Here is a 15,120-nt window from a genome sequence, read left to right on the forward strand (position 1 = left end):
ACTCTACATGCCAGGATAAATATGTAAAGAAAATGCATTTATTACTGTCTTGCATTTTGCTTTAATTTAAAAACTCAAAATTTTTTTCTCTCATAATTGTAAATCTGCCTTGTATTGAAAACTCGTAATTTGTTGTTGTATGTATGTGTTGTTACTTGGGTCCCACTGAACTTTGCTCAGGGCCTCTTTCTGAGCACATAATTCAGAAAACTATGTTCTTAACCATCATGTAACACTGCCTCATATTGTGTTGTAAAGAGGACAAATACACTGATGGGAGAAAAATGTATGTATGTGTATGTGTGTGTACAAATACATATGGTATTTCACATAATTACTTATTAGATTATATATCTTTTGTCATATCTGCTCTTTGTTCAACTCTAAAATATTATCTTTAATTTATAACAAAAAGTATCTCTTTCAAAAATATTTAGCAATTTCTGCTGCTTGGTGCAACAGCCATTCATGATCACCTTCAAGACCATGTTCCAGAAACAATAACAACTTTATTGAAGGCAAACATAAGAATATGGATCTTGACAGGGGATAAACAAGAAACTGCAATTAACATAGGTAATACAAATAAATTGAATTTTAAATTACCTGAATATACATTGATTTAAAATATGTTCTTTATATCAAGAATATATGGTTGAACTATATTCACATAATTGCTTTACTTGTCTTTGGAAAATGTAGTCCAATAGAATTTTGCCACTACATCACAGAGATATTGAACAGACTAAGTAAAACAACTTGTTCTTTCTCCTTCACATTTTCAAAACATAGAATGCAGCATTGTATTTACTACATAATCCATTATAATCTGACTTCAAGTTTTGAAGTTATGGCATTGGTTTCCTATGAAGTATGTCATTAGTATATATATTTGTAGTGTCTATGTTTATTCATTATACTTTTTATTTGTTTATTTATTTTTGCTTTTTGGGTCACACCCTGCGATGCTAAGGGGTTACTCCTGGCTCTGCACTCAGGAATTACTCCTGGTGGTGCTCGGGGGACCATATGAGATGCTGGGAATTGAACCTGGGTCAGTCTCGTGCAAGGCAAACACCCTATCTGCTGTACTATCACTCCATCTCCAATACTTTTTATTATTATGAAGAATATTCAGCTGGTAGATATTTTTTAATCTCCAATGTTTCTTTTTATTGCCTTTATAGTTTTTACTTAACTTTTTATTATATTTTGGAATTAAGATTATCAGAAAAGGAGTTAAAAAAAAACAACTGTTAGCTGCAAATGTGTGAGTTTTGATGGTGAAAGAATTGACTGACACTGTTATTTTTCCCCATGATCATCTGGCTAAATGTAGCCAGCTCATTACCATATATGATATGCTGACTCTATGCGTGAGGCACTCTTTAATGTTAACCCCATTGATTTGGGTGTTCGTCTTTCACGCGGCCAACCCGAGTTCAATTCCTCTGCCCCTCTCGGAGAGTATCGAGCTACTGAGAGTACCGAGCCCGTGCGGCAGAGCCTGGCAAGCTACCCATATTGGATATGCCAAAAACAGTAACAGTAAGTCTCTCAATGAGAAACGTTATTGGTGCCCGCTCGAACAAATCGATGAGCAATGGGATGACAGTGATATTCATTCATTTAACACAGTGTTTCTAAACCTTTTTTGACCATGGCCCTCTACTAACCTTGTTTACCTCCTATGATCCTCCCTGTTCTATTAATTGCCACCCCACCTTCCCCTCAGTCTCAGGCTGTGATCCATTACTTACATGATTTTCACCTGTGGGCCCCTTGAATGTCCTGGGAACACATAGGGTCAGATGGATCCTAAATGAGAACCATTTGACTTAGTGAATATTGAATACTTCCTGTAATGAATGATAAATATTGAACAATAGTTGAGAACTGCTGATTTGTTAACTATTGAACACTTGCTGTATTTAAGGAAGCTCTAGAATGCAGGGATGAAAAATTGATAAAGTCTCTGCCCTCAGGGAACATATATTCAAGTGAAAAACAGAATATTAATATACAATCAATGTGAACTGTAACATTCTGGTATAAAAAATAAGTCTGCTGGCTGATTGCAACTGGCAGCCTTCTTATCCTAATTTGAGGACTTTTGGGTCCTACATTGAATTTTATTGTCTTGTCTTAAATCCTATTCTGATGGAAAGATCAGCAGAAAAGATTGATTGTCTGTGAACTTTGCCTGCTATAAACTGAAGACATTGTTGACATAATTTGTTTTCTAGAAGTTTTGTAAGCTCTTGCTTTTTCCTAGAAAAGAATTACCCTTTAATTAGCCCTTTATGTACCATCATGGTTCAATGATTGAAGGATAGATTTAAAAAGGAAAATAAAATATAAAGCTAAATTAAAAAAATTAAAAATTGAGAGAATTTCACAAATATGAAGCAGTTGAGGAGAAATATTTCATCACATTCGTGCCCTCCCTCATAGGTCTCTTCTGTTTAATTTTGAAATGAGAATCAGAAAATTTTCAAGTTGAAACCTTGTAAGGTATATTGTCTAATAACATTGACTGATAGTATTGTTTAAACTGATATCTTTCAAAAATATCTCACAGTCTTATAAGCATGCAAATATAGCACCATTATTTTAGTGAGTGACGAAACTAACCTTCATCAGAGACCTTGAATTGTTATAAGGAATGAACATAAGCTTGTCACAGAAAGATGTAAATTAAAACCCACTGACATTTAAGAGCTCTGATGAGATTTCTTATTATATGTACCTTCACAACCATTTATATTTGTTTCCCCCTAAAATTAAAGTAAATAAATGTTGATACTTATTTGCTCCCTTCAGCCTTTTGTTCAGTTTTTGTGATGTACTTCCTAATCTGTTTTTGTTTTGTTTTTGAGCCACACCCAGTGATGCTCATGGGTTACTCCTTGCTCTGCATTCAGGGTTCACTCCTGTCAGGCTCAGGGGACCTTATGGGATACCAGTGATTGAACCTGGGTGTACCATGTGCAAGGCAAATGCCCTATATGCTGTACTATTGTTCAGGACCTTGCACTTCCTAATTTGAAATGATAATAATGAAATGCACAGCACAATAAAAGAAGAAAGAGCACTAAATTTCACCGCATAATCATTGATGTTATTACACATTTTTTTGGTAAATATACTTACCATTACGTGCAGTTTTTAAAAAATTGTGCCGTGGGGCCAGAGAGATAGTACAGTGGGTAAGGTGCTTACCTTGCATGCGGCTAACCTGACTTGATCCCCAGCATCCTATATAATTCCCTGAGTGTTCCAGGAGTGATTTCTGAGTGCAGATTCCTGAGTGCTCAGGGGTTACTCCTGAGCACTGCTGGATGTGGCCCCCAAATAAAACAAAACAAAAAATTTGTGCTGTGGTTACTTAAAACACAGGGTATGATTTTTAAAAATTTTATTTATTTATTTTGTATTGAATCATGTGAGATTTTTTTATTGGATCACCACGAAATAGAGCATTACAAAATTGTTCATAATTGTGTTTCAGTCATACAATGTTCCTACACCCATCCCTTTACCAGTGTAATTTCCCAGCACCAATGTCCCCAGTTTCCTTCCCACCCCTTCAAGCCACTCCCGACCCCAGCCTGCCTTGACATCAGGCTCCTCTCTTCTCTTCTCTTCTCTCTCTTTCTCATTTTAGGCATTCTGGTTTGCAATACAGAAGCTGAAAGGTTATCATCTATACCCCTTTAGGGAATGATTATTTTGTGGTGGCAACAATTCTGCCACAAAATATGATATAAACAAATATATTTTCAAATGAGCTCCTGAAAGAATTTGAGTTTTCAAATATTTGATATTTTTACTTCTTCCTTTGTAGCATTTGCTTGCAAATTGATTACAACTCAAATGCCTCGTATAGAACTGAATACAAATACTCTTGAGGTAAGTGGTTTTTTTAAAATTTATTTTATTGAATCACCATGTGGAAAGTTACAAAGTTCTTAGGCTTATGTCTCAGTTATACAATGCTCAAACACCCGACCCTTCACCAGTGCCCATATTCCACCACCAAAACCCCAGTGTACCTCCCACCCCCCCACCCCCACCTGCATAACTGATAAATTTCACTTCATTTTCTCTTTACCTTGATTACATTTCATATTTCAACACAAAACTCACTATTGTAGTTGGAGTTTCCCCCCCCCCCAAAAAAAAACAGTTTTACTGACAAGGAAGCATTTGATAATTAGTTTTCCATTGTTGAGAATGAAGAGATATGAAGTCCCACTGTTCCAAGTACATAACTTCTTTTTTTCCTCCTTCCCACGCCACCAAGTTCGTGCCTGCTTAATAGTCCTCATAGTATGGCTGATGCCATGCCGCTCGACAAGGGAAAAAAAACTGAGAAAGAAGGATATTTCCCGTCCTCGGTCGGCATGGGGCTATGACTTAGTTCACAGTCTAGAGACATGGCTGCAAGCAGTTTCTGGAACCAAAAGTAATCTAGTTGGCCTCCAGATCCTGGTCAATCAGCAGCAAAGCAGGCGCACAAAAGTGTGGCCACCCAGGTCGAATTTTGGCGGAGCATGAGCTGCTATCGGCCCCGACCCAAGACTGCCCACTTGTCCCGCTGTTCCAAATACATAATTTTTCCCCCCTTCCTGCACCACCAAGTTCGTGCCTGCTTAATAGACCTCATAATATGGTAGACGCCACGCCGCGTTTCTCCCCTAAAAGGGAAAAGAACCAAGAAAGAAGGATATTTCCTCTCCTTGGCCAGCGTGGGGCTATGGCTTAGTTCACAGTCTAGAGAAATGGCTGCTACTTTGATTACCTTCAATATTTCAACAAAAAACTCACTATTATTGTTTGGAGTTTTCCCCCCAAAGTCAGACCTGCTAAAAAGGAGCCGTTTCACATTGCTGACAATTAAGAGATATTAGGTCGTGCTGGTTTTGGATTTCTGTATAAAGTCCAGGGAAAATTCTGCCAGAAATTGCATCACTGCAAGCTTTTACTTTCCTTTTGTGGTGCTCATAAGATGGAGAAGCCTAGAGAGAGAAACCCTTCCCCTCTGGCTCTGCATGGGGCAGTGGCTCAGTTCACAGTCTGGAGGCATTTCTGCGAGCTGCTCGTGTCCAAAGTAGTTCAGTTGGCCTCTGGGATTGTGCTCGTGGAGCAGTGGAAAGGCCACCCACATGTGGCCACTGCACTTAAATATCAGCAGAGGGCGGGGCCGGTACCCCCCACCCCCTGGGATCTTCCTCGCGTCAGCCGAGCTGATACCTCCATTTTGTGCTCAAAAAGCGGCGATCGCCATGCTGTGCCCAGGAAGGAAGGGTTGAGAGAGAGAGAGAAACCCTTCCCTGCTGGTGCCGCATGGGGCAGTGGCTCAGTTCACAGTCTGGAGGCATTTCTGCAAGCTGCTCGTGTCCAAAGTAGTTCAGTTGGCCTCCAGGATCATGCTTGTGGAGCAGCAGAAAAAAGGAAGTAAGTGTTTTTTAAAAGTTATATTTTATATTTAGTATTACTGTAAACCACTTACTATTTGAGGGTTATCCAATTCCTTTTAATCTTCTTGACTGTCGACCCCTTACTCAAGTCGGTTGGAAAGTCTAGATTTCTTCTGCATCTCCTCCAAGAATCTGGAAATTTTGCCGGTTTTCTGTTCCACATCACTTAAAATTTTTTCAAACCCCTGTTTAAGGCTAGACCTTAATACCATCCTGGAATCATTCCAAATCCAAGACTCAGATCTTTGATTTGAAAACTGAAAGCAAAAAAAAAATACTCTCTTGATATATTTGTTCTTATCAAAAGTTTGGTAGGTTGCATTTACATTACAGGAATGATAGAAATTCAGGAGTAAATTACTGAATAAACTTGCCCATTATTTTTCTATTAAATATTTTTTAATTTATTTTTTAAAATTTTATTCAAACATCCTGATTTATGAAGTTGTTCATAGTACAGCTGTTTCAGGCCTTCAATTTTCCAACACCAATCCCATCATCAGTGTGACCTTCCCTCCACTATTGTCCTCAGTTTGCCACCTATCCCCAAGCCTGCCCCCTAGGCAGGCACAAAATTGTTCCTTTTTCATTTAAAGGCTAATTTTACTAGATATAAAATTTTAGGTTGGTGTTGTTCTTTCAACATTACTCCATTCTCTATTTACTTGTATGATTTTTGATGATAATACTTGCTCTTTCGAATGCTTCTTCCTCCATAGCTAGTGAGGTTGAAGGGAAAATATGTTATCATCTAATGATTAAATTACAGTATTTTTGTAAATCGTAGCACCCTCACAGTGTTTCTTAGTGGATTTTCTTCTACTTAGCTGAAAGAGGGAAGCTAGAAGTGTTCTAAACAGGGTAAATTTCTTACTTCTATGTGGGATGAAGACTGGGTTAAACTCCTTAACCCTAGAGACTTCACTTTTTGTTATAAAGAATGCTCTGAGAATTTTTCAGAATAGTTACTTTCCTCCTTGCAAATACTGCCTGAGTTAAGAGGCATATTTTTTCTTGGCTTTACATCAAGAAAAACTGGTAATGTTCCCAAATGTATACACACAAAATTACTGGACTTCCTTAAGAATTTGAGTTAAAGAAATTTTGTTCTTCATGTTAGCCCACACCCAGCCTTTAACAAATTTCTTAAAAATTACTATTTAAACCTGCATTGCAGACCACAACATCCTAAAGGAGAGAGAAAGTAAAAGGGAATCTGCCTGCCACAGAGGTGTGTGGGGGAGATGCGGTGGGGGAGGTGGGAGGGATACTGGGAACATTGGTGGTGGATAATGGGCACTGGTGGAGGGATGGGTGCTCGATCATTGTATGACTGAAATGTAAGCATGAAAGTTTGTAAGTCTGTGCGATAGCTGTTAGACAAGAAAAAGAGATCAAGGGCATCCAGATAGGAAAGGAAGAAATCAAACTCTCACTATTTGCAGATGATATGATACTATATCTAGAGGAGCCCAAAGCCTCTACTAAGAAACTCTTAGAAACAATAGACTTATACAGTAAAGTTGCAGGCTACAAAATCAATACGCAAAAATCCATGGCTTTCCTATATACAAACAATGAGGCAGAGGAAAGGGACAGGAAAAAAGCAATCCCATTCACAATCGTGCCCCAGAAAATCAAGTACCTCGGAATCAGCTTAACCAAGGATGTAAAAGACCTCTACAAAGAAAACTATAAAACGCTACTCCGTGAAATAAAAGAAGACATGAGAAAATGGAAACATATACCTTGCTCATGGATAGGGAGAATCAATATTGTCAAAATGACAATACTCCCCAAAGCATTATACAGATTCAACGCGATCCCTATAAGTATACCCATGACATTCTTCAAAGAAATGGATCAAGCAATCCTAAAATTCATATGGAACAACAAACGCCCACGGATAGCTAAAACAATTCTTGGGGAAAAGATGATGGGAGGCATCACCCTCCCCAACCTCAAACTCTACTACAAAGCAGTAACAATTAAAACAGCATGGTACTGGAACAAAGGCAGAGCCATAGACTAATGGAACAGGGTGGAATATCCCTACACACAACCCCAAATGTATGATCATCTAATCTTTGATAAGGGAGCAAGAGATGTAAAGTGGAACAAGGAAAGTCTCTTCAACAAATGGTGCTGGAACAACTGGACAACCACATGCAAAAAAATGGGCTTAGACCTTGACCTGACACCATGCACAAAAGTCAGATCAAAATGGATTAAAGACCTCAACATTCGACCACAAACCATAAGGTACATTGAAGACAAGGTCGGCAAAACCCTCCACGATATTGAAGATAAAGGTATCTTCAAAGGTGACACAGAACTAAGCAATCTAGTAAAAACAGAGATCAACAAATGGGACTACATTAAACTAAAAAGCTTCTGCACCGCAAAAGATACAGTGACCAGAATCCAAAGACTATCCACAGAATGGGAAAGGATATTTACACAATACCCATCAGATAAGGGGTTGATATCAATGGTATATAAAGCATTGGTTGAACTCTACAAGAAGAAAACATCCAACCCCATCAAAAAATGGGGCAAAGAAATGAACAGAAACTTTACCAAGGAAGAAATACGAATGGCCAAAAGGCACATGAAAAAGTGCTCTACATCACTAATCATCAGAGATGCAGATCAAAACAACCACGAGATACCACCTCACACCACAGAGACTAGCACACATCCAAAAGAACAAAAGCAACCGCTGTTGGAGAGGATGTGGGGAGAAAGGGACCCTTCTACACTGCTGGTGGGAATGCCGACTGGTTCAGCCCTTCTGGAAAACAATATGGACGACTCTCAAAAAATTAGAGGTTGAGCTCCCATTTGACCCAGCAATACCACTGCTGGGAATATATCCCAGAGAGGCAAAAAAGTATAATCGAAACAACATCTGCACATCTATGTTCATCGCAGCACTATTTACAATAGCCAGAATCTGGAAAAAACCCGAATGCCCTAGAACGGATGACTGGTTGAGGAAACTTTGGTACATCTATACAATGGAATACTATGCAGCCGTCAGAAAAAAGGAGGTCATGAATTTTGTATTTAAGTGGATGGGCATGAAAAGTTTCATGCTGAGTGAAATGAGTCAGAAAGAGAGAGACAGACATAGAAAGATTGCACTCATCTAGGGTATATAGAATAACAGAGTGGGAGACTAACACCCAAGAATTGTAGAAATAAGTACTAGGAGGTTGACTCCATGGCTTGGAGGCTGGCCTCACATTCTGGGGAAAGGGCAACTCAAAGAAGGGATCACCAACTATAATGTAGTCGAAGGCCATGTGGGGGAAGGGAGTTGCAGGCTGAATGAGGGCTAGAGACTGAGCACAGTGGCCACTCCACACCTTTATTGCAAACCACAACAGCTAATTAGAGAGAGAGAACAGAAGGGAATGCCCTGCCACAGTGGCAGGGCGGGGTGGGGGGAGATGGGATTGGGGAGGGTGGGAGGGATGCTGGGTTTACTGGTGGTGGAGAATGGGCACTGGTGAAGGGATGGGTTCCCGAACTTTGTATGAGGGAAGCATAAGCACAAAAGTGTATAAATCTGTAAATGTGCCCTCATGGTGATTCACGAATTAAAAATAAATAAATTAATTAAAAAAAAAGAAAGTTTGTAAGTCTGTAACTGTATCTCAGGGTGATTCATGAAAAAATAAAAAATAAATAAATAAAATAAAAATCTACTTAAAAATTACTACTTAAGTATTTTTTTCGTGATTATTGTTCTAGTGGTTTCTGCTCTATAGATACAGTGTTAATTAAAACTTTCTGTACTCACTTTTCTCTCTACAGATTTCAGGTTAAAAATTTGTCCTGTGATTTTATTCTCTGATATGACCAGGATTAATTTGACTTTGAATTTAGTTTTTTTTTTTTACTATAAAAAAGGCAAACCTAGTAGAGGATGTTGGGAGGACCCACTTGGGATGAAAGATGCTGCCAAAAGTAGACTATTGACCAAACATTATGGCCACTCAATACCTCTATTGCAAACTACAACACCCAAAAGGAAAGAGAACAAAAGGGAATGCCCTGCCTAAAAGGCAGGGTGGGGTGGTGGGTGTTGGGGTGTGGGTGGTGGGAGGGAGAACATTGGTGGAGGAGAATGGGCACTGGTGGAGGGATGTAAATGATCATTGTATGACTGAAATGCAAACATGAAAGTTCATAAGTTTGTAACTGTACCTCACGGTGATTCACTAATAAAAAATAAATAAATAAAATTTAAAAATTTCTTAAAAATTAAAAAAAAATGGCAAACCGGTGCCCACACCTTCGAACCCGGAGCCCTTCCCACCTCTGCTTCCCGGGTCGCTGCCCCATGTGCTGGTGTACACCGTACTCCAGGGCCAAGGCTTTTTTTCCCCGTCCCAAGTATGTGACCCCCAGCCTGCACCCCACCCACTTCTCGCTAGTGGGCGTGGCCTCCACATAAGTGGACGTGGCCTATTTTGGGATGGCCATGGTTATTTCCCCCTTTCCTGGCATTCTGGACTCACATCTTCATCTCCATCACTGAATTCTCGGGAGAATATCCTGGCCATCTCAAACACATTAGGTCAATAATCTAGTAGCCTATTTCTATTGCACCATAATACTGGTATCACAAGAAGCTCTACAAGTCTAACATTAAAGAATACATCCTCCAAAGCTTCACTAGAGACCTCAAATAAACTGCTGAGGAGCACTTGAGAAGAAGGTGAAACTCTAGAAGGGGGAAAAGGTGACCATCATCGAACGAGCTCATCCAGAGCCCTTTCTCACAACTAGAGGGGAATACTGATAGTGAAACAGAAAGTCCCACCACCATATCACCTAAAAAATATGAAGAAACAGTGAAAATTCCCACCACAAGGAGAAGATGATGAAAAGCGTCCAGAAGCCTCAACAAGCATTACCCACAAATACAATTTCTCCGATAAAGAATTCAGCGATGAAATGTGGAAAATGTTCAATGAACTCAAAGAAACGTCTCAACAGACATCCAGTAAATTAAAGGAGGATATGAAAGAAACAGTGGAAAGGACAGCCAAGAAAATACAGGGAGAAATGAGAGGAGAAATAAAAAAGCGACAAAAAAAGTGTCACGAATAAAGGATTCTGTAGATAAAATTAAAAATGCAGTGAGTGCCCTCAATAGTAGAATGGCTACAGCCAAAGACAGAATCAGTGAGCTTGAAATGATCTGCAGAAAGCTTACAGGGAACAACAAGCAATGGGAAAAGACCTCAAAATAGCTCCTAGGCAAATCAGAGACCTAGGGGATGATTTCAAGAGGAACAACATTAGAATCATTGGAGTATCAGAAGGAAAGGGAGACAACCCTAGTGAAAAAGCCACAGTTAAAGGTATTGCTGAAAAGTTCCCAGAGGTGGAGAATGCAGGCATTCAGATCCAAGGAGCCCAAAGAGTGCCAGCTAAAAGAGACCCTAGTAAAAAGACTCCAAGACATAAGGTAGTCAGAATGATGGATGCCGTGGATAGAGACACAATACTGCAAGCATCAAGGTCAAAGAAGAAAATCACATAAAAAGGAGCACCCCTTAGATTTACAGCAGACCTATCAGAGGAAACCTGAAGGCAAAGGTGGGATATAGTGAAAAAAACTCAATGAAATGAACGCCTCACCAAGAATACTTTATCTGACTAAACTCTCACTCAAACTTGAAGGAACCATACACTATTTCATGGATAAACAACAGCTCAGGAATTTCATAGACTCAAAACCAAACTTAAAAGCAGGACTAATGGGGCTACTGTAAGACAAGAAAAACCCGTACAAGCACAACAACCCTGTACAGGAAGATGGCACAAAACCCCATGACAATAATCTCTCTCAATATCAATGGCCTAAATGCATCAATTGAGAGATACCAGAGTGGCAAATGGATTTGTAAACTAAATTCAAAATTCTGCTGCCTACAAGAAACACATCTTAACAGTCAGAGCAAAACCAGACTCAAAGTCAAAAGATGGAAAACAATCCTACAAGCAAACAACTCACTCAAAAAAGCTAAGGTGGCCATACTAGTATCCGACAATATAGATTTTAGGTTGAAAAGATTAGAAGAGACAGCGAAGGCCATTTTTTACTAATCAAGGGATATGTACAACAGGAAGAAATTATACTCCTAAACGTGAACGCACCTAATGAGGGACCAGCTAAATACTTAAAACAACTGCGAACAGATTTTAAGGAGGACATTGCTAGCAACACAATAGTAGTTGGAGACTTCAATACTGACCTATCACCTCTAGAGAGATCAACAAGATTAAAACTCAGCAGGAAACACTGGCTTTGAAGAAAGAGATAGAAGAGAGAAGGCTGATAGATCTATACAGGCTTTGCATCCCCCAAAAGAAAGAATACACATTTTTTTCCAGTGCACATGGAACATTTTCCAAAATAGATCACATACTGAGTCACAAAACATACCTCAATAGAATCAGCAAGATAGAAATTGTATCATCTTTTCAGACCACGATGCACTGAAGATAGAAGTTAATCATGCACAGACACGGAGAACCAAATCAAACACCTGGAAATTAATATCAAATAAATTAATTAATCAATGTTGAACAATGAGTGGGTCATGAAGGAAGTCAAGGAAGAAATCAAAAGATACCTGGAAACAAATAAGAATAAAGACATGAGTTACCAGAATTTATGGGATGCAGCTAAAGCCATGCTAAGGGGAAAATTTATAGCTCTGCAAGCATTCCTCAGGAAGGAAGAAAGGGCCTATATAGATAACTTGATTTCACAGTTCAAGATCTTAGAAAAGGACCAACAAAAGGAGCCCAAACCAGGCAAAAGAAAAGAAATAACAAAACTTGAGCAGAAATTAACGACACGGAAACCAAAAAAGCAATTCAAAAGATCAATGAAACCAAGAGTTGGTTCTTTGATAAAATAAACAAGATTGATAAACCACTAGCAAAGCTCACAAAGAAAGAGAGAGAGAACCCTAATAAACCGAATCAGAAATGAAAAGGGGGGTATCACAACAGAAAACAAAGAAATTCAAAAGATCATCAGAGACTACTTCAAAAGGGTGTATGCCATGAAACAAGAGAACTTAGAAGAAATGGACAAATTCCTGGATTCTTGTCATATCCCACGTTGAACCAATAACATCTGGAATATCTGAAAAGACCTATTAATATCAAAGAAATTGAGACTGTAATCAAAAGTCTTCTGAAAAGCAAAAGCCCAGGTCTAGATGGATTTTCTAGAGAATTCTATTTTTTAAAAATTTATTTATTAGTGAGTCACAGTGAGGGTACAGTTACAGATTTATACATTTTCGTGCTCATGTTTCCCTCATACAAAGTTCGAGAACCCATCCCTTCACCAGTGCCCATTCTCCACCACAAATAAACCCAGCATCCCTCCCACCCCCCCAATCCCATATCCTCCCACACCCCCTGCCACTGTGGCAGGGAATTCCCTTTTGTTCTCTCTCTCTTATTAGGTGTTGTGGTTTGCAATAAAGGTGTTGAGTGGCCATTGTGTTCAGTCTCTAGTCTATATTTGGCCTGCCTCACCCTTCCCCCACATGACCTCCGACCACATTTTACTTGGTGTTCCCTTCCCTGAGTTGCCTAGAATGAGAGACCAGCCTCCAAGCCACGGAGACAACCTCCTGGTACTTATTTCTACTATTCTTGGGTGTTAGTCTTATAGTCTATTATTCCATATTCCACAGATGAGTGCAATCTTTCTATGTCTGTCTCTCTCTTTCTGACTCATTTCACTTAGCATGATACTTTCTATGCTGATCCACTTATATGCAAACGTCATGACCTCATTTTTTCTAACAGCTGCATAGTATTCCATTGTATAGATGTACCAAAGTTTCTTCAACCAGTCATCTGTTCTAGGGCACTCGGGTTTTTTTCCAGATTCTGACTATTGTAAATAACGCTGTGATGAACATATGAGTGCAGATGTCATTTCGACTATACTTTTTGGCTTTTCTGGGATATATTCCCAGCAGTGGTATTGCTGGGTCAAATGGGAGCTCAACCTCTAGTTTTTTGAGAATCGTCCATATGGTTTTCCAAAAGGGCTGAACTAGCCGGCATTCCCACCAGCAGTGTAAAAGGGTTCCTTTCTCCCCACATCCTCTCCAACAGTGGTTGCTTTTGTTCTTTTGGATGTGTGCTAGTCTCTGTGGTGTGAGGTGGTATCTCGTGGTTGTTTTGATATACATCTCCCTGATGATTAGTGATGTAGAGCACTTTTTCATGTGCCTTTTGGCCATTCATATCTCTTCCTTGGTAAAGTTTCTGTTCATTTCTTTGCCCCATTTTCTGATGGGCTTGGATATTTTCTTCTTGTAGAGTTCAACCAGTGCTTTATATACCATTGATATCAACTCCTTATCTGATGGGTATTGTGTAAATATCCTTTCCCATTCTGTAGATAGTCTTTGTATTCTGGTCACTGTATCTTTTGCGGTGCAGAAGCTTTTTAGTTTAATGTAGTCCCATTTGTTGATCTCTCTTTCTACTAGATTGCTTAGTTCCGTGTCATCTTTGAAGATACCTTTATCTTCAATATCGTGGAGGTTTTTGCCGACCTTGTCTTCAATGTACCTTGTGGTTTATGGTCCCTAGAGAATTCTTCCAAACATTAAAGAAGACCTATTGCCAGTTATTCTCAAGCTCTTCCAGGAAATTGAAGAAACAGAAACTCTCCCAAACAGTTTCTATGAGGCACATATCTCCCTAATATCAAAAGAAAAAAAAACAAGTACCTCGGAATCAGCTTAACTAAGGAGGTAAAGGACCTCTACAAAGAAAACTACAAAATGCTACTCCACGAAATAAAACAGGACATGAGGAAATGGAAACATATCCCCTGCTTATGGATAGGAAGAATTAACATTGTCAAAATGGCAATACTCCCCAAAGCATTATACAAATTCAATGCAATCCCTATAAGGATACCCATGACATTCTTCAAAAAATGGAGCAGACACTCCTGAAATTCATATGGAACAATAAGCATCCATAAATAGCCAAAGCAATTCTTGGGAAAAATAAGATGGGAGGCATCACCTTCCCCAACTCTAACTCTACTACATAGTGGTAATAATTAAAACAACATGGTATTGGATCAAAAGCAGAGCTGCGGACCAATGGAACAAGGTTGAATATCCTGACACACACCCTCAAATATATGATCATCTAATCTTTGATAAGGGAGCAAGAAATGTGAAGTGGGGAAAAGAAAGCCTCTTTACAAACGGTGCTGGCAAAACTGGACAGCTACATCCAAAGAAATGGGCTCAGACCTCTACCTAACACCATGCACAAAAGTCAGATCAAAATGGATTAAAGACCTCAACACCAGAGCAGAATCCGTCAGGTACACTGAAGACAAGGTTGGCAAAACCCTCCAAGGCATTGAAGCTAAAGATATCTTTAAAGGTGACACACCAGTGGCCAAGCAAGTGGAAACAGAGATAAACAAATTGGACTACCTTAAACTGAGAAGTTTCTGCATCTCAAAAGATACAGTGATCAGAATACAAAGACAGTCTACAGAATGGGAAAGGATATTCACCCAATATCCGTCTGATAAGGGGTTAATATCAAT

At 39.2% G+C, this 15,120-nt stretch overlaps 1 protein-coding gene across 1 annotated transcript in view; it reads left to right on the forward strand.

Moving 5' to 3' along the window:
- The window catches only part of LOC101547660 (phospholipid-transporting ATPase IB-like), a 151,961-nt gene that overhangs the window by 71,427 nt on the left and 65,414 nt on the right, over positions 1-15,120 (forward strand). The window contains exons 22-23 of the mRNA XM_055127367.1: positions 438-576; positions 3,848-3,912. Of these exons, the coding sequence (XP_054983342.1) occupies positions 438-576; positions 3,848-3,912 (204 nt within the window). The remainder of the gene's footprint in view (positions 1-437; positions 577-3,847; positions 3,913-15,120) is intronic.

The sequence above is a fragment of the Sorex araneus genome, chromosome 1 (genome assembly GCF_027595985.1).
Source record: "Sorex araneus isolate mSorAra2 chromosome 1, mSorAra2.pri, whole genome shotgun sequence".
Taxonomy (NCBI): domain Eukaryota; kingdom Metazoa; phylum Chordata; class Mammalia; order Eulipotyphla; family Soricidae; genus Sorex; species Sorex araneus.